Source organism: Pholis gunnellus (assembly GCF_910591455.1).
Source record: "Pholis gunnellus genome assembly, chromosome: 4".
In the NCBI taxonomy this organism is placed as follows: Eukaryota; Metazoa; Chordata; class Actinopteri; order Perciformes; family Pholidae; genus Pholis; species Pholis gunnellus.
The window spans coordinates 15,086,783-15,109,884 of NC_136530.1; the positions used below are offsets into that span (position 1 = coordinate 15,086,783).

Genomic DNA, 23,102 nt, shown 5'->3' on the forward strand with positions numbered 1-23,102 from the left:
TATTAAATTGCAGGATTAACCAAGAAACGGTCAGATTCTCATTAAACTTTGCAGGAATTCAAAACAAATCAGTATTTGGTTAACCGCTAACTGTTTTAATGTATCATGTTGTAAAGTATAATGTGCATTTATTTTTTTAAATTCTGACATTTTATTGGCAAAGAAATCTTTTCTTTGAAAAAGTGATCAACTGATTTATTGATAAAGAATATAATCTTAAATTGTGATATAACTTTACACACACAGCGATATATGATTTGACTGAAATAACCCCCACATATGTTTACCCTTGAAATTTAAATTTCACAACAAATGAACTGAGAAATGTGTCTGAATTTTCACTTTATTGGAAATGACGTGAACCTAAATTATCTGCAATCCTATTTGAGCATCTGCAGCAAACAGTATTATTTTTGTGTTACTTAACACACCTGCCTTTAACGAAGCACTAATTAAGAGTCCTGTTAGGATCTTTCACGGCGGACATTTTTACTTGTAATAACAGGAGAAACAGGTGTTACTAAAAACATTAATGAGGGCTCCAGCACAGGAAGTTTGAACGTTCAAGCTGTTTGCTGGGAAGCTCTGAGGTCTTTTCATACTTTGAGCTCTTTGGTGAACATTTCAAACACCCTCAGCAGCTGTGATGGGAGGTAAGTAACTGTCATTACTACGAGCAGTCAGAAAAGTCTGGTTGAAGCATTTCTGAAGTGCAGTAACGATAGCAACTCACTGTGCTTAAGTAACATTTTTGAAGTACTTGTACTTCACTTAAGTATTTCTTAATACCTTTACTCCAATGCATTTTAATAGGAATTATTGTACTTTTTACTTAACTGTATTTATTGAGAATTTTACTTATTTTGAAGATTCAGATAAATAATGCAAAATATAATCAACTCATAAATAGTTTTATTATAGATTAATACAAAACCTTATTGCTCCCTGGGAAGAAATTCACAAGCTACCCGTCAATATGTAAATAAATTAAAATCAGCCCCATTTTGAGCAGCTGATGTGCACATTAATGCATCAATTATGATAATTCAATAATGTACAATATTTTGAAAAAGGACTCTTTCTGCCAAACGGGTACTTTTAACATTTGCTATATTAAGTACGTTTTGAATGCTTGACTTTTTATGTGTAACAGTATTTCTATACTGTGGTATTGCTACTTTTACTTTAGTAAATGATCAGATTGATCGAGATACTTTACATTTAACAGGCCTCACACACAGAATAACAGAGGTCACATTAGCTTATTCAACTTTTATTCCGTAACTGATCAAACACCCAACATTCACGTCTGTAGACAGAAACAGGCCTGCTTCCTCTTTCGCCTTCATGCATATTTCCATATTTCAACCCTGATATTGTCAACACCAACAACAACAACAGCTCTTTCAGGTCAAGTAAATCCAGACACTGAATCACCGTCATTTCCTGATTTAACTTTATACACGCGTGTAAAAATTGCTTGGTTTGCCCTGAACTTCAGTTACTTTGAGCAAACCATAACCGCCAAACCCACCTTCACTGTGAACTGCTAAGAGTACTACGAATACCTACGATATGCTTATTATATACATAATTACTTCATATACAAGACCAGCTCTTTGGAGTACAACAAACTCTTTTACTTCCTTTTTAAAACTTTTTCTTTGAAGATGTGTGAGACGTCTTCAAGGAGGCTAAAGACATGTAGTCTCCGGATCAAAACCTCAAACATTTGTACATTTATGTGTACAAGGGATGGAAACAGACCAGGTAATATACTTGCCATGAAGCTACATATAATTTAACTTCTGTACATTTCCCATTCCAAGTTAGTCGTTGTTTCTTAGTTTGAGTGCAATTAAATTATGAATGAGATTTCTGGGCTGCTGCAGAAATATCTGAAAAACAACTGTTAAAAAAAAGAAAAAGTGAAAGATGATGATATAGGCAAAACATATTTACAATATTCCACAAAAATCACAGCAGAAGGACTGTTGGAAAACATTTCAACAGGACCAGGCAGTTGTGTAATGGTCAGAACAACAGAGTCTGACTTCACAATTACAAAAGGCAATAGATATGGCTTCAGTGATGTGTTTTACAGCATGAAAAACTAAATGTGGATGCTAAGTTATGAGATTTCAATACCTTTCTAACTGCAACTACCTCTGTGGAAAACATTGGCTTTATTTGATAACATGTTCAAAATAAATGATTATTTTCTTTGAAATCCAGCTGACAAAGACAAGAAGAAAAAAGACCAAATACATGTAAAATGCCAGTAAACATTTGCATATGATTGTTAAGTTAAAAAACTGTCTTTCCTAGAAATGTTCTTCGTTTGAAGCTCATCTAGCCCGTGTAAACTTTGGCAAACCAAAAATAAATTAAGAAAAACATGATAAAAACTTTTTTTGGATTCTGTCTCTTATCTCAAGTAATACAGTAAAATAAACCCAACAAATGTCCTTACGTACAGCTGCTGCTGCTACTTCATGTATCGGATATTACTGTTCATCCCAGTAATCCAAATAGTCGACCTCGACTTATTGACAACGTCTTCAAAATCATAAAGCTATTTTACAATGGCTTCTTATTTTCAGCACAACACCTACAAATGTAAACAAAGACAAATGACCAAAGATTTAAGGCAATCAAAACATTTTTACAAAAGAAAAATGGCTGGATTAATGAGGTGAGGTGTGTCTGCATGTTCGCTCAGACAGTCTGGATCTCCCTGCAGGTGGAGGAGCAGCTCTATTTGGGAGACAGCGGGTTTTCGGGGGTCGTTGGAGTTGCCAGCTCCTTATAAAAGTTCTCAATCTGCTCCTTGTACATCTTCGCCACCACCGGCCTCTTCAGCTTCATGGTAGGGCCTGTGGAACAAGTAAGGAATTCATATTGTTAAACACTTAAAACTAATCATATCACTTCCTAAAACTATAATTTAAACCGCACACATGATTTAGTCTAAACCTAGTTGCTTTGTCCCGTGGATGTCATCTACACTCCACTACAGGTCGTAGTTTCTGAGGTTTAACTTGAACCTGACTGCCGACTTGGTTAAAGGTTTGAGTCCAGATTATTATTATTATTATTATTATTATTATTATTATTATTATTATTATTATTATTATTATTATTATTATTATATGCCTTATGGTCAGTTTGTCAGTATTGTAAGTCACTCTAATTTAGCTGATGCATTTGACTCTTAATAATGTGGTAGTTTTAGGAAGAAATAAAATCAAAGTTCTGCTTAAGACAATTTGGTTTATGATTTCTTTTTAGATTATTTCTGCAACTAACGTTTATTAATTTGAATTACCGATTAATCAGACAATTATTTGTTGATTTTTAATTGTTTTGTCTATACAGTAAAGTCAGAAAACAGTGAAAATGTCCATATTAATGTGTTCAAAAAAGAGTATTTGTTCTAAACCACAGGCTCCATATAAAATGTCTTTGACATGAAGAAAAGTCGAGTGAGAGAAAGTTTGGTCTTTTTGCTTGAAAAATGACAATTAGAAAATGAATAGTTAACTATTTTGATAATTGATTGTCGATCAACTCATTGTTGATCTAATTGTTTTCTACTAGTTTTACCACCCCAGGCCTCTATACATTATTCAAAGGAAAGAAAATGACACTTTTTGATTTCACAAACCATAGAGCCATGCTCCATGTGAGAATATACTTTGTATTAATCTAAAAAAGGTTAGAGTTAGAAGAAGCCCTTTCATCATAAGTGGTTCAGGAAGGTAATTTGAAGCATTGGACTCTCCATTGTGAATATCACACACTGCAGGTTTAACAAAATTACAGAGTCAATTGTCCTCTTCCTGCAAAATAAAGATCCCCTATAGTCATCACACCCTGCGTTCCCATCTCACTCACCAAGCTCTCCTCCTGGAAGGGAGAAATCACGATCCAGAATGATCCACTTCTGAATGCGCTGAGCGTTGGAGGTCGCCTCCTTGTTGACTCGGTTGATTCCCTCCTGAACGGCGGCGTGGATCAGTCGGTCTTGGCCGCCTGCGATCTCAGAGACTCGTGTGGCGTTGCTGCCCAGCTTCCTGCAGAGCTCAATAGCTTCCGGTGTCAGCTCGTCCTCTGGTTCTCCTGACTCTGCGTTTAGCTGGCACTGGAGAGAAGAACATTTGAAAAGTTGAATTATATCACCTATTTTTTTTTTTTATGTATATATATATATATATATATATATTCTTGTCCATGCAACTCAAAGCATTAATATATCTAAAATTTGGAATTGGGGTCTGTTATCCTTAAAGCCCTCTAGATGGCAGCATCTGAAAATAAATCTTTCATTTTTCAATTTCCTCAGTTAAGACAAGATATATATATATATTGTCTCTTTCTGAGATTAGATAAAAAGTATGATAGGATGTTTACAAGGCTCAGATAAAGAATGGCTGACAAGTTATATCTTCAGTCTCCATCTGATATCCTTCACTCTGTTCCACAGCCTGTTACATCCTGTGTTATCTTCACAGTACAGTTTCCCTTCTCGTTACGGTGCCCTGCTGTCCCCTTCTTCGACTGTGATTAAAGTGCACAAACGGAACCGTGCTTGCTGGAAGGTTACACCAGGGGCCAGGTTAATAAACAATACATATGCACAAAAAACATGCATACGCCATTTCCCTCACAAACTGGTATTTATAAAAGCAGTAAGATGTGCACATCCAAACATACTTCAGATTGTTTGGAAATTACCAACACAATTAATGAAAATGGCAGACAACAGTGGTCTGTAACATGTCAAAGGTGCATTTATAAACTTAATTTTAAATTATAAGTAATGAATTAGATCTTTATGAACATTTGAGCTGTAATTTCCCCGTCAATGATCTTTAAATTGTATCCTCAGTTGTGAAGCTCTTTTGAAAAGATTGATTCTGTTTCAATTTGAGCTCTATAAATGATTAATTGATTATCCTTCTTAATAAATGATATCACAGCGAAATCAGCTTCAATGCTCGCTTCCTTATCTCCTTCAGTATAGAGTGCAGTGGACCATCCTTTACAAAAACAAAGGAGATAATGCCGTCCCCCATTCCTTGCGGCAGCTACATTTAAAGCGACGCACCATTCGGCCATCAATAACATCGCTGTTTATGTACTTTAGGAGGTGTGACTCTATTTTGGACAGGAATCAAATTGTACAGCATCAAATGAGTCTCTGTTCTATTTTCCTATGCGTTATAAAGTTACGTAAAATAATATACCAGTGTAAGAGCAGTTGGTTTCTCTGCGGTTGTCTTTTCCTAAGTCCTTGTGAATTTTCCTTCACATCTTTCCGTGACCTCATGTTTTCCATCAAGGTAAAGGAAAAGGACAATATAGGACAATATTGTTTTGACTGTTCGACCGCAGCCCCGGTTTCTAAGACTCACCTTAATGGTGAGCAGCATAGATAGAAACTTCCTCTTGTCTCCGATCAGCATGGCGTTACTAATCAGCGGCACGGCCTCCTTCACAGCATCCTCGGTAGGAACAGGAGGGATGTTCTCTCCTCCTGCGGTGATGATCAGCTCTAAAAAAAAAAAAAAATCACAGTTAAGTAACATACTTTATTGATCACAGATAAAGAAAAATGTTCCTAGGCTTAGAGATTGTATCTCCTGTAACAGGACACCAAGTCCATCCTCTAAAAAGAATATAGAATAAGTACCTTTAATTCTTCCGGTGATGAAGAGGAATCCGTTCTGGTCGTGTTTGCCCAGGTCACCGGAGTGCAGCCAACCCTCTGCATCGAGAGCCTCCTCCGTCTTGTCGGGCATGTTGAGGTAACCCATGAAGACGTGACGGCCCCAGAAGCAGATCTCACCGTTTCCCTCCTCGTCCGGGTTGTGCAGCTTCGTCTTGCACCCTGGGATCTCTTTACCACAACTGCAGGACAAAGCAACATGTTCATAATTCACCACGTGCTTTTGAGTTGGCTCTGATTTGTCAGTGTGAAAGGAAGTTCTGCGTGAAATCAAATTGGAAGTCAAAAAAGAAAATGTACCTGGTGAGCTTGAAGGCCTCGGGGATGGAGATTGTGTGCGGTCCGGTGCTCTCACTCATGCCGTACAGCTCATACAGAGGGATGTCTAGGCTGAGGAAGAACTCCAGGGTGTCTTTGGTTATGGGAGCGGCACCGGTGTAGCACTTGCTGCAGCGGTCCAGGCCCAGAGCCTTGCGCACCTTTTTGAACACGAGCTTTTTGGCTACTTGATAGCTGAGCGGCGTGCGGCCAGCTGCTCCACTTCTGAGGAAAGACACAAAACAGCAAGTGTAAGAGTTTTGAGCCACGCCAGCAGCTTGGGATCTAGGAATGGCAATGTCAGCCTTGGTTCACACTGGAATATCTCAACAGCTATTGGATGGATTACCATGAATGGTGTACAAACATTCATGATATCCAGACAATGAATCCTGCCGGCTTTGGTGATCCTCTGACTTTTCCTCTAGTGCCACAACGAGGTGAACATTTGTGATTGTCAATAAAATATAACAACTATTAGATGGATGCCATACTATTTGGTACAGACATGTTTACCTCAGGATGAATTGTAATCACTTTGATCCTTTCAGCTCTCCTCTAGCATTTAGCTCAAAGCACAACCTCACAGAGCTGCAATCATTGATGTAGACTCTTAGGTCTTATTATGTAATGACTCAAGGCACCATAAATCCAGCATCCAACAGATAATAAATGAGACACAATGTCATCAAAACATTTTAAAAATAGCAGTTTGGTAAAAAGAGAGAACCCAAGGACGGAAACAGGAACGAGGAGTGATGTAAGCATGGCTAAATAAAGCTGTAATTTAATAACACGTACTTACTGATTCATTTTGGTCAGATTAGTCTGCAGGCCAACATCTTTGGCCCAGGCAGCCAGTTTCCTGCGCACAGTTGAAGACTTGGCTCCGATAGACTTCATCTTCTCCTGCATCTTCTCCCAGACACGTGGGACGCCCATGAAGGCCGTGGGACGCACTTCCTTCAAAGTGTTTACCAGAGAGCCCTGATTTAGAAAAGAAAGCAGAGTTTTAAACACAAATGGCACGTGCAGTGTACAGCTCTCGAGGAGAGGAAATGAGCAGAAAGGTTTAAATCTGCCACCACAATGTTCTTGGAAACTATTGCATGAAAAATAAAAGAGCTTTTTATATCTACTGTATCACACTCATATGTCCACCCTCAGGCTATGCTGATGCATGTGTAGGGGTGGTGATGGTGAAGTGAGAGAAGCCTTAAGAAACGAAGAGCCCTGAGAGGCTGCAGCGTAGCATACCAGACGGATACAATCTTGGACACGTTATGGAGAGATGCACATGATTAGTGTTCAAAGATCAGAGATAATGACCATCCACTAAATCGATCCTTTGTTTTCATGCTCCTAAACTATGAAAAACACTCCATCCTGATCTTAGAGCGGCAAACTGAAATTACGCTTTGAATCTTTTTACTCTGGCATTTTATTTGATATTATCATAATTTATAAGCACTGCGTTTTTTCTATTTATCCCTGTAAATGTTTTGTTCTTAATATTTTAAGATTATTGTTTGGTAAATATTACATTTGCTGTTTTTGCTTGAGTTCTGTACTAAACATTTTGAATCCTCTTTTTGTAAAGCAATTTGGGCTTTGTCTCTGCATGAAAGGAGCTATTCAAATCACTACTTATATTGCAAATACTATTTAAATCAAGACAAACTGCATGAATGTTAATGTCAGCTGCTGATGATTTCAAATCGCCTGTTTTTCCTTCGATGAAAATGTTGTTCAATATTTGAATTGTTATCTTAAATCTCTGCCGTTAATAATGGGCCATATATTTTGTGTGTTTCGTGTGTTTGTGTACTAAACACCACTGTTGTATCTCACCTTCAGTGCATCTGGCTGGGCAAAGTGGGTCGCCCCTCCGACCTTCATGATGACCCAGATGTCTACCATCTGAGCAGCGACGTGGCTGAGCGGCAGGTAGCTGACCACCAACTCCTGATTGTGAGTGGAGTCTGTCAGACCCACATGGCGGCAGGTGGAGAGCGCGGTCCATGTTATCTGAGGGCGAGGAGAGAGCAATACATTCAATGAGGTATCTTTATTGTTTTATGTATGGGAGGTCACACACAGACATGCTATTTACAAGATGAAGAGAACTACACAAAAACAATGGTAAAAGTTTATGACCAGTGTTTTATAACTCCTATAAGTGAACTTTGACAAGAATAAAATACTTGCATGAGAAGTTTTTAATTGTTTAAGACAGCCAGGTGCCATGTTGATGAGTCTATGGTTTAACAGGACTACAGCCATGGGTGGAAGAAGTAGTCAGATCTTTTAAAGAAGCAATACCACAGTGTAAAAATAATCTGTTACAAGTAAAGGTCCTGCATTCAAAATCTTAAGTAAAAGTACATGTGTACTTACATTAGAATACAATTTGAGATGCATTGATGTGTAAGCATCACTGATGTTGCAACTTGTAAAGGTGGCGCTAATTTCAACTACTTTTTATACTGCTGGGCAGCTTAATCTATAATAATACATCCCTTTTTTAAATGTATTAATAACCTGAATCTGCAAAGTAACTAAAGTTATCAAAGAAACTCAAACTATGTAAATATATAGAAGTTCTCTGTACTTAAGTATAGTACTTGATCGTACCGAGGTTCACATTCCATCATCATCAGTCCACATTAATTGTCCTCAACAAATGGTACTAATAAGGCTGAGTCATTTAAATTCCTTGAGTTGCTGAACCCTACCGGAATAGAAACCTGCCTAACAAGCGTACAAGTGTACATGTTGTACTTAAATGTGAAGGTCTGTCAACGGCATCTGTACTTTTCCCGCTTTACAACTGCTGTCAGTGTCGTGAGACAAACGTGTGACACTTCTCCATCCTCAAGAGGTAAAGAAACACTTGGCTCGTGTAACTTACATTATCATGGCTGAGCATGACTCCTTTGGGCTGGCCTGTGGTCCCTGAGGTGTAGATGAGCGTGCAGCACTGGTTGGGCTTCTGGCTGGAGACGATCGCATCGAGGGGTGCGTCGGGCTCATCGCGTCCGAGCTCCATGAACTCCGCCCACTGCAGCACACAAACAAAATCACTTAGATGATGCTAATTTAACTAGACTAATGTTTTCATGTTTGCCATGAACAGATTGTGTACTTACCGAGTACAGATTTGGTCTTTTCTCTTTAAGTGCATCTTTGTACTGGATAATGGCTTTCAAGTGCGGCAGCTTGTCTTCAACCTGTAAACAAACAAAGTATAATCCCATGAGTACATAAAGCAGACTATAGTTAATAAGAAGACTACACCACTGGCTGTAAGTATTTAAAACGATTAGAGTTATGTCACTGACAATAAATGGTGGCAACAAAATGGAGAAAAATACAAATCTTCCTTTTTTTTCCCGCATTTTCGCTGTCCTGATCACATCTCTGAGCACAATATAACCTGCATTCATATCTTCGATTTATATTGATGTCAAGTGTTTATATGCAACTCATTCTGATCTCACCTGAAGGATCTTCTGCAGCTGTTTGTGATTCTCCACCACAATGATATTGGCCTTGCTGTTGTCTGCTACGTACTGGCATGCCTCGGGAGAGTTGGTGGTGTAGATGCCAACAGCAAACCCACTGCAGCAGGCAAAACAACAGTCAGACTTACAGCAGTTTCACTTTTACATTTACACAGAGTCAGATGAAACTCTGTCCCATTCCTGGTGACAAAACACCTGACCTAGCAGCATTGTTGTCTTTTGGCTTTCCGGCTACATGACCTGCAGTCTTCTACTGAGTTTAAAAAAAAAACTAAACCTGTGATTCATCTCATCAGGACCAGTTTGACGAGTTAACCGTAGTTTCAATACAATCCTGTTGTCATGCATCACTCAGCACTGAGCAGAATGTAGGCGTGGGAATCTGGGGAATCCGCAAACAGTATGTGTATCGCAGGTTTAGAGAAACGACATGTACTGATCTTTTGAATAACCAAACTTATTTCCCAATTCTCAATGCACTCTTGCTATCAGCCTTCCAGGAAATTGTCATGATAATCATGGATGAAATTGGGGTTACTCAGATGGAATCAATTTCTCAACCCCTTTTAGCTCGTTGAAGGCAGCACACGGTTTCTGTTTTCTGTCGGAGCCTCCAACTTTAAATATTGATGCAAGCATCGCAGAAGAGGCTTGTGTTTACTGTTAAGTGATCTGCTTACAGATCACTAGTAGTACTCAAATCCTTTTACTTACGTAAAATGATCAATACAACAATGTATAACAACTCTATTACATGATTGTAAAAGTATTGTATTTAAAGTAAAAGTACTTGGACACTGACTCATAGGATTGTATAATTATATTGTTAAATACTGAAATAATTGATGTTTAACAGCATTTTACTGTTTTAGCTGGACTGATATGATTACTGGGAGAGGGGAAAAAGCACATTATTTTCCTGTAAATGTAGAGGAATTAAGTAGTTAAATGAAGGTGCTGAGTTGCTTTTAACACTGCAGTTCATCAGCTTCCTTCTAAGCGTTGTGCTGTCACCTATTAATCAAGATGTCTTTCAGCTAAGAGGCTAAGTGCCGAACTGGATAACACCACATTTCAAGTCTTGGATCACACCACTCAGGTATGGAAGACATGCACACATGAACACACGCATAAACACAGAGCTGGCAATGAAAACGTGAGTGAGGGAACACGGAGCTCATTACTGACAAATTCATAGATGAAACTCACCCAGCCAAAATAGCTGCAATGTCAGAGATGAACCACTCAGCCGAGTTGAAACCCAGGATGCCGACACCGTGGTAGCGCTGCAAACCAAGCTGTGTAAAAAAAAAAAAAAAAAAAAATATTGGGATATCCTTCACATCCATTTTCAGAGTGTTTGCTGTTGTAGGGATGAGATTTTACTCCTCCGCAAGTTTAATAGAGAAGTTATTCTCTCATGCATGCACTGGAATCAGTGTCTTTTATTCCTGAAACATTTGGAGGCAGTTTTGAGCAGAGCTCGGGGTTTTTGGAGGCACATGGCCATGGCAGCTGTTACTATAGAAACAGATGAATGACACAGGAAACTGGAAAAGGGAACCGATATCAACACTGCAAAGAGCTTTATTAAATAACTTGTGAAGTCTTTCACAACAGTAGTTGAGACACAACATGAGGCTTTAAATCTGAAGCTCCACTCGTGCAGATGGAAAATCATGTCGCATGTCGAAGGGTGTGCATGTGTGGAGGTTTAGGTTCAGGTTAGCGTGCATGTTTAAATGCAGACAGCCACGTGTAAGTATGTCTTTATGTGTGTGTACATGACGTCCTGCTGAGTCTCCATGCTGACAAACTGTTAAGTGTCACAAACAATGAAGTGCTCTGTGCTGAACAAACAGCCGAGGCCTCACTCACATTTCACCCCGGCTCTTTTGTGATGCGTGACGTGTAGTTTGGATTAGCTTTAAAACAATAATAACGGAAGTTGATTGTTTAAAACAAAAAGGAATTCTTTGACCTTTTGATACTGAAGGGGAAGTGTTGCTCAGGTTGAATAGAAACTAAAAGGAGCACACACGTAATGAGATTACTGTGAGGAATATCTCTAATTAAGCAACACCAATGTTTCCAGCATTGAACCATATTAAACACCTCACCACTGTGTGATTAGTCATTTTATTTGTCTGGTTTTGTTCATCCAACAATCCAAAAACCCAAAGATATTCAATTAAAGATGACATTTGGCATTTTTTCTGAAAAAGTGACTCAATTAATCAATGAATTGTTCGCATTCTTTATCACTGAGAAGGCGGAAAATATACTTAACGCTTAAAAGCAGGAGATTTTGGTGGTGTGTGCTGCTAAAACCCTCCCAAATATTATTGTAATAAGAATAGAAGGAATCGGAATATCTAACTATATAGACGAAAGCTTCATCTTCTGAAATGAGTGTCATTCATACTGGATTAATCAATAGATAAAAGAAACTACCTTAAGGAAACTCTTGGCAGCGGTGCGGCAGGTCTGGTAATAGTCTCTGTAGTTCAGGCTCTTCTGCTGCTCGCCCTCCTTCCAGCTCAGAGCTGTATAGTCGGCAAAGCGCTCCACAGCTGAGGTGAACATCTGGTTGATGGTCAGAGGGGTCTCAGCAGCCAGGCCGGAGTCCCCCATCCTCAGTATCACCTCTGCGTCACCCTGTGACGTCCACAGGCCGAGCCCTCCTGCTGCTGGCACCGGAAGGGAGTTTGGACGCTGGGTGTTCACTGGAAGAAAATGACAAAAATAAGATAAAGGTGGTTGAGGGATTTCAGTTTTTCCAAGAAACATGCAGAACTAAACTTTGTGCTTGTTCCTCTAGTTTTCAAACACCCTGCATGTATTGTACTAGAGGAGATGCCACACACCCTCTGGTACTACATTCAAATACAAAACAAGCTTTTACTTCTGATCAGCTAAATGTAGTTTTCCTAGAAAGTAAATATCACACCATCACACCAACCCTACTGGCTGTTTGGAGAAACAAATGTTCTCATATGAAACACAAAAGATTATTTTATTTAATAAAAAAATAGATAAAAACACAACATGGGGTTTAATTTGTATGCTAACTGTATGCAGCAAATTTGAAAAGATGAATCAGATCCTCATACTTTTTAACAAACTTTTTTGAAAGAGAAAATAAAAGCAACCAGTAAAATAAAAACTCTCTGTTCGCATAACGACTTCCTGGTTCAACTTAGAGTCACCACACTTGCCATAGTTGTGTGTGCACCCAGTTTCCTGTGCAGTGAGGGAACATTAGCAACATGTTTAGTGCTCGAACCTTAGATAACCAAACTGTGGGCTTGTTTTCAACTTGTCTGATCATCTTACCGACATGTTTCTTCACCCGTTTGTGGCAATGTTGCAGTGTTCGGAGATGTCAACAATCACTTTGGTGAATACAAAATTAACATTATTGATGGCTCGTGCTACAAAAAAAAAAAAATGCAATAAAAAGATTTTCTTTGATTAGAAACGCATCTTGTGTTTTTTACACTAAGAAAGAAAAGTGTACCGTTGCTAGCTGGATGTTTTCAATATGCAATGGTGTCAAATTAAACAGATGAACTTAATGTTGGTAGAACACAAACAGCTGGTTATCAGAGCTGATGCGAGGGCAGGATGTGAATTTGATGGACTGTACAGCCATAGTTCAATTCAAGGACATTTCAGTCAGTAGGGAAACAGAAAGAGTAACTGAAAATGTGATTTCAGTTTCTAATCTTATACAAGCGTACAATATAATGACCTATTTATCAGATTAACATCTCCACTGGCATGATTTTTCAGGGTAATTATGAAGGTTCTCGTTGTGTAACAACAAATATCAGGGAAGTACTCGTGCCAGGATTTTCCCTCAGTGACCAAGACAGGAAGGAATGTCAAAGTTCGGACTGGAAAAAGCCGGCAGGAAAAGGGAAGTCAAGTTGTTCTTCTAAAGAATGTGGAGTTCGCTCACTTCGGTTTGGCCCACTTCCTCAGGGGAAAAGGGTCAGAGAAAAAACAAGTTCACTTATGCTGACTTCAGCGACTACAGCCAACACAGTGACTGGATTCAACTTAGAGTATTATCCCAGTTGTCTGTATGTGTATTGCTTATCAAAACTTGAATACGGCTGCACCGACCTCACGACTGTTAAGAGTTCAGGAAGGGACAAAGAGAGTAAACACATGGCTTTTCTTCAGGCCTCACCTGTTTGTGTGTTTGAGGTCTGTTCAGCAGGGACCTCTGTAGCCTTGGTGCTGCTGGCGACTTCATTGTGTGCACCAATCTCCTCATCTCTTTCCCCTGCGGACTCTTCCTCTGAAGACTCACTGAAGAAGGTGAAAGGAAAACACATTCACTTAAAACAGAAAAGTGGATTGTCGCATCCTTGGGGGAAATCAGAGGCAGAAGCCTGAACCTGCTCTGAGTCGTATGGGGAAAACTTTGGCTCCCAACACACACAAACTCATCATCATCATCATCCTGAAAGTACATAATATACCTTTATATCAACTGTAGATCTCAAAGTAAAGTTTATCGTATTATTGCATTCAATTAAAGCTTCAAAAGTGATGAAAACACTATGATTACACTAATCATACACACAATGAAACTGCACGATAACATTATGTGAATTACCACTGAGCGCTGGAGCTCTAACCTGGGTGGTATTTTTGTCTGTTAAAATATAAACATTAATTATCTTATTTGACATCGTGTGACCCCTCAGATTCATCCTCTAACCGAAGCTCTCGGGGACATTGGTGCCGCGGTGTCGTGGATGTGTTTGTGTGGACGTACTTTGCTCTGTCCACAATGCAGTCATCGAGGGAGGCTGCGCTGTGTCCCGCACCGTAGGATGACTCCAGTAAGCCGCCTGCTCTGGGAGGCTCCATCACCACGGCTTCAGACATGGCGGTGGGCTCACACACGGTCACTGAGAGGAGAGAGCAGTCACAGGGTTCGTTAGCTCCTGTATACTCGACAAGCACATCTCTTACCAGCATCCACCACAAGTGAAGTGAAGGCTTTTACAGATGATGAATAAGATAACGAGATATAAGCCATGTGTGTTTACGCAACATAGTATAAGAATATCCCAGAACTGTATCGGGTGCGTCTGCCAAAAGGCAAAAACTGTTTCACAAAAACACTCCCCAGAGACTGAACGAGGAGTTTGACGATAGACATTTTGAATAATGTCCAAATCTAGGAGCAATATATACAGAGCTCTTCCATTGGTGAGTTCATTTAGTAAAGGGCCGCAACTCAGAATTGTTTTCACTATTGATTAATTCATTGATTGTTTTCTCAATGTAAGAAAATTGTGAAAAATGTCTGTTACATTTTTTTTTTAAACCCCTAGGTAATGTTTTTAAAAGGCCTTTCTTTGTCCAACCAACAGCCTAAAACGTGAACATATCCGTTTTATATATTGACGACATATAGTTACTGTACTCTGCTGAATTCATACAGATAAAGAAAAACTGTAATCTGCACAAATAAACATCATCCTGACATGTTGTTAACCTTTCTAGCTGACTTCATGAGCTGCTAAACAAACAGTCTTCGTCTATACTACGACCTGATCTGTTGACAAAATGTTGTTACATGGCAACAGTGTGGGGAACATGTGGACCCAGCTGGCAAAGTGGAAAGTCTTGCTGCAGATAACATTGTCCTGCTGCAAATAATGGTTTGCCTTTCACTGCTGTGCTTGGTCAACAAAACACCAACGTTTCCATTGCTCAACCCTCTGAACCCAAATTTAAAGATATGAGAGCATAAAAGCCCGATTGTTTTTCTCCTGTATCAATCATCCTGTATGCTTTACATGGTTTCAGAGCATCTAAAAGGTGATCAGTTTCATTTCAAAAGAGCTGGAGGGATAATCCTTTTCTCCCACTGACATGACATTTCATCACAGGCAACACGTCAAAGCCTCCTAAACAATAAACCATCGTCACCACTCGTCCAACATCAAAGACACACCTCCATGACGCTCCCTCTCATTCAAGCCCCTCTGTTTGGTAATTCACAGGTCTGAGCTGCTGCTGCTGCTGCTGGCCTGTCTATTTAAGGTGGCTGAAAACACATACCAGCGGTTTCGTCTGCCTATTGTGGCAGCAGCCTATTATGACTCGCTTGTCAGGGACAATTGGGCTCCGGAGAGTTCAGAGAGCAGGAACAAAAATAGTTTCTATCACGCAACCAACCACACCTTCAAATAAAGGAAAACAGGTAAAATGGCATTTGCCATGTGTGAAGTGTTTCTAAAATAGCAGGAACACAATTACCAGCATTCCTGAAATTCTGGACTTTGAAGAATCAGCAGCAATCGCCTCAAACTGCCATCACTGTTTACTAGTGAAACTTAATTCACACGACGAGCAGCCAGCTGACACCGAGGAGACTTTGTCAATGAGTCCTACGGAAGCCTAAAGGTCTTTCGGCCAAGATGTGATCTCACTGCTGCCATTTTATTTGGCTTCTTACTTCCAATACAGCTGCAGATTCCTCAAGACACAGCTGTTAGTGGATGTGGGTTTCCAGCAGTATTAAAAGGGAGTTAAGTTGAGAGTGGAGGCAGGCTGATATGGAGTGAACTGGGGTGGGGTTTGGGCAGGCATCCTAAAAGCCCCCCTTTTTCTTAAAAAAAGCCCTTGGGCTATTTCTTGCTTGCCCCCTTTTTACATTCCTCTCAACACTGTCCATTTTGGTCTGATGAGGTTTCATCACATGAGCTCATGATGTTTAGATCATGAATCAATGCTAGAGATGCGTGCCTTTGAATTATCTCTGGGCTGGCGACCCCCTGCTTCTTACATCAATCGTTTGTCATCAAGGTTACTGAGCTGAGAAGTCCAAAAATGAAACTACTGCCTTGTGTAGTAAACTATTGATTTTAGATTTGTCTTATTACCTTTCCTGCTATGCTGTAGTTTACTGATATCACCCTTGTGATCCCTTTGTGGGCTTCATCTTTACTTTTACCTTTTTCCCAAGAGACCATGGTTTTGCTTCAACTGTATTAAGTTAATCTGTAAAATTGTCATAAAATAATGAAAAATGTATGACAGGTGGTGTCTTCAAAACAGTGCAAAACCAAAATATATTTGATTTACAATGATATTAAACGGAGAAAAACAGCAATCTTTCACATCAGAGAAGCTGGAACAAGCAAATGTTTGGCCTCAAACAATGAATTGATCATCAAAATAGTTGCGGATTAATCTTCTGTCACCCAACAAATGTATTAACTGCTCTATCGCACCCGTCTTATTTTGCTGGAGGACAGGAGGACATTTTTAATGTCCTTTCTTGCGTGGTTTTGTTATGTTTCCATGTCATTTGCCACCACAGTTAATGCTCAGGATGAATTAAATGCGCAAACTGACATCATTATTGCAACTGCATTCATTAAATCAGGAGGATTATGAATGTAGCAGATTTGTGCTCAACAGCAGCTGTTCGATTTTAAAAAAAAAGGAAAAAAAAGGGAAAATGCAACAGTAGGAAACTTGAACCTTTTTAAGTTTTATCACTGATTAATGTAGAAGTGTCTACTCAATAAAGACAGCAGACAACTATCACAACCCCATCTTCAGCCCAAAACATGAATGCTTAAAGCCAAACAAGGGGCTCTCCCCAACACAACACCACCATGCCTGCAAACTTCAGTTAGGTTAATCCCTTGTCAAACAGTTCAGACAAAACCCCACCCCCTCCCGTCTGGTGTGTCTCTCTATTGTCATGCATAGTCTCCCCTTGTCCAAGATACCAGCCATCTCCACTTGACTATCTGAACCTAATGTTGTCGCCCAGAACACAACAGAGATGAACTGGATTTCTATCAATACATCCTCTGAAAGATCAGCGTCCTCGGCCAGATGCTGCCTCTAAACAGTCCCCTGCAGCGGTTTACCACTGGGTGTAATCATAAGCATCCTCAATACACAGCTACCACGTCAAGCTTAACATGTTTTGTCCAGTTTCAAAAATGTGTAAGCCAATGCAGACATTTATAAAGAAAAGGCTTTGAAGGCACCCCTTTAACATTAGTTGTCATCCGGCAAATGTACACAGATCTGCTGGTTGGGTTACACCCTTTTACAAGCGAGCAGATGTCCACATGTTATAAAGAGCCACACATTTCACCTCTATTGAAATTTACAGATTATGTATTATGTATTACATGACATCTGAGCTAAAATCAGGATATAAATGAACTCTTTAATTAAAACGGTAGAGGGAGTGGTTAAGAATTATAACAAGGGAAATCAGACATATGGCATAAAACTTGAGTATGGAGGGGATATTAATCCATATAGCATCCTTAGTATCAGACATGAAACATACGTACATAGAAGCAAGCTGTTTCCTCAGGCATCATAACCAACCTGTTTCTGATCAAACCTGATCTGTCTGAGTGAGAGCTTGAGTTCAAGTTAAGAGGACTACATCTCAGCTACATTAAATAAAACATTTAAATTGAGCTACTCACATTGCATTGCTTGAAAATATTATGTTTTCCTCGGTTTGTATTTCAGGTTTTCTCTGAAATCGTCCACTTTCCCTTATCTGTAAATACTGTTTGCCGGTTAACACACAATAACCCAACAGCCCACCGTTTCTACAACTTGAGCAGCATATCATTCATTTTCAAACAGCAGCCGGCTTAGTTGGTCCCACCCACTAAAAGCCCCACCCAGACCAGGCCAGCCAGCTTCCTCCAGAAACACTCCCTCCCTCTGCCATCATCCAAAACCAACCTGATTGGTTAAAACTGCTCACACCACACAATCCATTTTCCATATAAGGCCACGCAAGCCAAATGAATAAGGTGGGGGAAGCAGCTCAGAGGACACGCACACACACACACACTTGACAGATGATGCTATGAAACTCCAACCCATCCCCCTACAGAGTTACTCCCCTACACACACACACACACACACACACTCAAAACACACGTTGCAGCTATGCTGGGTTACTATCGGACAAACCAGAATACAAGTGCAGCTGTGCTGGTTTGACTTTATGACTTTGCACTGACTGATATCATTCTTATGCACAATACAAAGATGCACCATCCTGTAATCTACATTCATAAAAAATATGACATATTTATTTTCCTCCTTCTTCCAATCTTCCTTCATTATACAAATCTAAATAATAATTATTTTCATTATAAAATAATTTGCAAATAATGTCAACTAATCATTTTGTCTGCAAAATATGAAGGAGTTGTGAAAAAATGTCAAATGCCAAATGATGCCCAGTTTAGTAGTTGTTTAGTTGCAGATTGATCAACTAATTGTTTCAACGTTGCAACTTCCCCTCAACCTTCAAAATAGCATAATACATTACCAGTATTGTACTAAAGTACAAATCTAATTATGCAAGTATTTCCATTTCACACCACTTTAAACTTCTATTTCTGTTCCAAAGGGAATACTTTTTCCTCCACTGTAACTATTTCACAGCTATAGTTAATATACTTTACAAACTTCACATATGATGACCTCATAGAATATGAGGCACTGTTATAGATTCAATTACCCAGCTAGCTGCATACACAGTTGGAGCTGAAAAGATTAATCAATTAGTCGATCGACAGAATATTAATCAGCTATGAACTATTTGCAAAATTCGAAAAGTCGATTCTCAAGCAAAAATGTCAAAGTTCATTTAAAATGTGAGGATTTGCTTCTTGTGCTTGTCCTGAATTAAACTAAACTGAATAGTTTGGAGGTGTGTCTTATATAAAATAGCTTAAATGAGCTTAAATGAGCTCAACTAACTAAAACAGCATTTATGCATCAGCGAGGATAATCACAGGGACCATTTTAGTGTATTGGGTGTCTTTAATACATTTGTTTTGCTTATAATAGTTCTATACTTTTAGTATAACAATAGTAACATTTTCACTGCAGTATTTTTACAGTGTGTTATTGTAACTTAGTAAAGCTTCTAATCAAAATATAAACCTTGCTTACTGCATCGCAGCAGTAATAAATATATACCTGAACTATTGAGTAAAAGAAACCTTTTCTTTTAAACTGAATTCATCAACATTGTGACAATAGTACTCGTAACATTGTTTGCAAACCTAGATTTAGCTCTCTGGCTGAAAATCAAAGTCTCAAGAAGTACAAGTCAATCCTGTAGTTCTGGTTCTTCTGAGCCATGACCAGATATACAAGGTGCTAAAACAAAGACAGCCGCTCTGAAGAGGAAACAACGATATGCTATTTGTGTGTAGTGTTGTATTGAGTGTCTTGTATGTTTTTTGTGGTATATCTTTGTATTATGTCTTTTCCTTTTACTGTGTTATTGTCTTGTCCTTGTTTGACCTGCCAAGGGACTGCAGATGCAAATTAGCTTAAGCTACAATCTGGTACAGTGCATCGAATGGAGACCTTTATGTTTAAACTGTACATGGTCCCTTTTAAATAAATTTGATTAAAAAAAAAAAAAACTGCAGGAAGAGGAACAAAACTGAAATAAATTACCATATCAAATATTTGCTATTGGCAATCACTATACTTCCACAACTATAAAAGTAAAGGTGTGGCAACATGACCCCTTGTAAAGGTGCCTGTCTCTGTGAGGGAAGTGGGATTCACAGCTATAAAGACTTTTCATTTTTACATGCGTAAAGATAACCAGTCTCACTGGTTGATGAGACTAAAAGGAATTTCCTCTACACAATTTCCTCTAAACTCCCACCTCTAGAGTTCCTCAGGTCAAGCAGAGGAGGCAGAAAGCACATTTCCTCCTCAAACTGATTAGAATGTGTGATTAAATTAGCCCTGACCTTTGAAATGTGAAAGCTGACTCGTAACATTTAAGCATCATACCTGTATGTAATAAAATACGATATATATCTATATCTGTATCTATATCTAGATATAGATATAGATACAGTATATCTATATATACTTCCTTTAGTGCTACTTTTATAAACGATGTTCTATTTTATTTTACTCTAATTTAAATATATGTCGATTATCTAACTAAATATTGTACATGTTTGTATCATGGAGGGAGCTACAACTGAATGTATTTGTGCAATCCTGTATTGTATAATGACAGTAAAGCTGAACTTTACTTCAAACTCTGAGAAAAAGACATTCACATACACTTTGCACAGATGTGTCTGTATATGCACATGACATCAATTTAAGCAGGTGTTAATAGTTGATGATTATCTTCTTATTTATTTCATGTGGCTTACTTTGTAAGATCCGTCTTAAAATATCTCACGTGTGTAGATGCTCACATCACTACACTATAGAAAGATCGGTCTCAGCCAATTGCCATGAGAGACGAAAATGCAGATCCACCACACCACAGCATCACATGACATCCAGAGGCCGGCTGATCCAGTGTACTCATGCGCAAACGCTGAAATGCTGCAGGATGGGTTTAGTGCTGATGCACCCTGCACTGAGGTTATAGTCGGTCAGTGACATCCTCCGTCTCGTTCCACGCTCTGCTGAGGCAGTGCTGTAAACTGACTTGTTTCTGTTTGATCAAATATCAAACTCCAGTGATAAAACATTAAACATTTACAATCATTATCACTAAGTTGACATTATGTTAAAAAGAGGTTTATTGAGCTCACTGGAGGGATTTCTCATCAGTCTCATCTACGAAGACAAAACTGTCCTGATGTTAATGTTCATGATAATGTTCATGAAAAAGTGTTTTATGTTTGTGATTTTACTGGAGAAATACCACAGTTTTAAGATCAATACGGCTTAGATACCCTAGCAAAAGTCAATTGACAAGGAAAAGACGTGGGATTTGCAGTGGTAGAAGAAGTATTCAGATCGTCTATTTAAGTATAACATTATGTACAATAAAATTGACTCAAGGGCCTAAAGTTAAATGTTTAACTGGCCACATGCTCCAAGCAAATAAGGGGCAGCATTTCACCTCTACTTCTGGCTCCATACACTTACAGTCATCAAAATAACACTGCTATCTTATAATCTTTGCGTGTGGTGTGTAGTCGGCCTATAGTTTAGCTATCTTTGTGTTTGCTGTGACACTAACTGCACGGTCCGTGCATTTTCTAATAGAATGTATATTGGATTAAATCCAAATTGGCAGAAATGAGAAAACGACTCTATTTCTGTGTCATTCTCCCGCCACCAGGAGACTACTTCACCGGGAGGAGAGCGGTCCGTGTACGTTTTGATAGTGAAAAATAGAGGAATACCCTGCTGTTTTTCATTGAACTGCCCTGACTCCCCGTCTAATATTGTACCTTTTTAAATAAATGAATTGCTGTTGATCCTAAGATAGTTTTAAATAAAGTTTCGATAAATACATTTTTAAATAATATAAATCTATATACTAATTAATAAAAACAGTAGTCCTGAAAACAAAACAAAGAAACAGACTTAACAAACGTTCTATTGTTACCCGGACAGTCAAATGTCCAGGTAACAAGGAATAAATAATAAAAGCATTGTTAGCCTCCAAAAAACTACCTCTCCCAGCAGGTTTTGGCATTACATTAATGGCTAAGACTCATGGGACATGTTGTAGAGTGCTAGTAATAGTCAAATGAGGTGTTCAAATTCAACTATCCAGTACAGTGTTACAACCCCATTTTGGTTAGATTATGGACAGAATACATCAGCATTGTTTCAAATTTAAAGGATTAAAGATGAAAACCAGGTGAGTTACAGATGTTGGCAGAGCAGGTGGATAGTAGCCAAGGGGTGGGACTTAAACCATTGGCGCTGCCACTTGATGGAAATAGGAAAATGGCCTAAATTATAGGTAAAGAAGTAAGGCTAAAGTAATAATGTACCCTCATTAGCCGTGTAACGTTGCTCTTTAACATGCTGTCCTTCATCTCCCCTGTGATGGTTTGTTGCGACACGTTTCATTCAAGTTAAGCGGCTTTGCGTTGTGGTGCAACTTGAATGTATCTTAAAGTAAAACACACACTAATGATGTTAACTTTTACTCCCGCGTACACGTAATCCCTCAACAGATAAAGTCAATATTACATGGCTTGATGCTGATGTTGAAATCAGCGCGATAAGTGATAAGATTAACCAATAAATGGAGGGCTTACCACGAGCAGACGCTTCTCAGTGTTGACTGTTCCTGAATGTGAGCGTGTGTTCAGAGCACCTTGTGAGCGCCTCTGTTCACTGCCAGAGAAATCCAGTTTACGGTGCGATCAGCTGATTTCATATGTCACCTGTTTGACTTATAGCATCAGACAACACTCTCACTTGACATTCACCCTGCTTCACGTGGAGCAGAGAAGAATAAAAAAACATGAGCCAAAGGAAATTTAATTTAAACAAGGGAAACAATACAATTTGATTGTTTGGCCCAGGTTACTGCTGTGGTCAATGGAAATATGGATCCAAGTGAAAAAGAGAATCTCAAAATGTTTTTATACTTTATTCTCTCAAAGGCAAAGATAGCAACATATCCTCCTTAGATCCCAGTGAAGAGTGTCTAAAGCAACCAGAAATGTTTAAAACAACATTATTCTTAGATA

The 23,102-nt window shown here is 38.9% G+C and overlaps 1 protein-coding gene across 2 annotated transcripts; it reads right to left on the minus strand.

Annotated features, from left to right (window-relative positions):
• Positions 1-1,263: 1,263 nt before the first annotated feature.
• Positions 1,264-22,709, minus strand: acsbg2 (acyl-CoA synthetase bubblegum family member 2). Of its 2 annotated transcripts, none has more exons than XM_079158441.1 (15): positions 22,665-22,709; positions 14,366-14,501; positions 13,772-13,893; positions 12,028-12,299; positions 10,783-10,871; positions 9,550-9,670; positions 9,199-9,279; positions 8,961-9,110; positions 7,901-8,077; positions 6,855-7,036; positions 6,032-6,274; positions 5,696-5,913; positions 5,418-5,557; positions 3,898-4,144; positions 1,264-2,876 (listed from the first exon to the last, which is right to left on the minus strand). In XM_079158441.1, the coding sequence occupies exons 2-15, from the start codon at positions 14,476-14,478 to the stop codon at positions 2,758-2,760; spliced, it is 2,274 nt and encodes a 757-aa protein (XP_079014567.1). In that variant the 5' UTR covers positions 14,479-14,501; positions 22,665-22,709; the 3' UTR covers positions 1,264-2,757. The 2 variants fall into 2 exon arrangements, with proteins under 2 accessions (XP_079014567.1, XP_079014566.1); XM_079158440.1 differs by lacking the exon at positions 22,665-22,709 and adding an exon at positions 18,069-18,208.
• Between the last annotated feature and the right edge of the window lie 393 nt (positions 22,710-23,102).

Excerpts from the sequence above, each read along its gene's own strand:
- acsbg2 (XM_079158440.1), bottom strand. Across the intron at positions 9,280-9,549 it reads AGCTGCAGAAGATCCTTCAG|GTTGAAGACAAGCTGCCGCA; the intron begins GTGAGATCAGAA and ends GTTTGTTTACAG. Across the intron at positions 7,037-7,900 it reads CCCAGCCAGATGCACTGAAG|GGCTCTCTGGTAAACACTTT; the intron begins GTGAGATACAAC and ends TTTCTAAATCAG.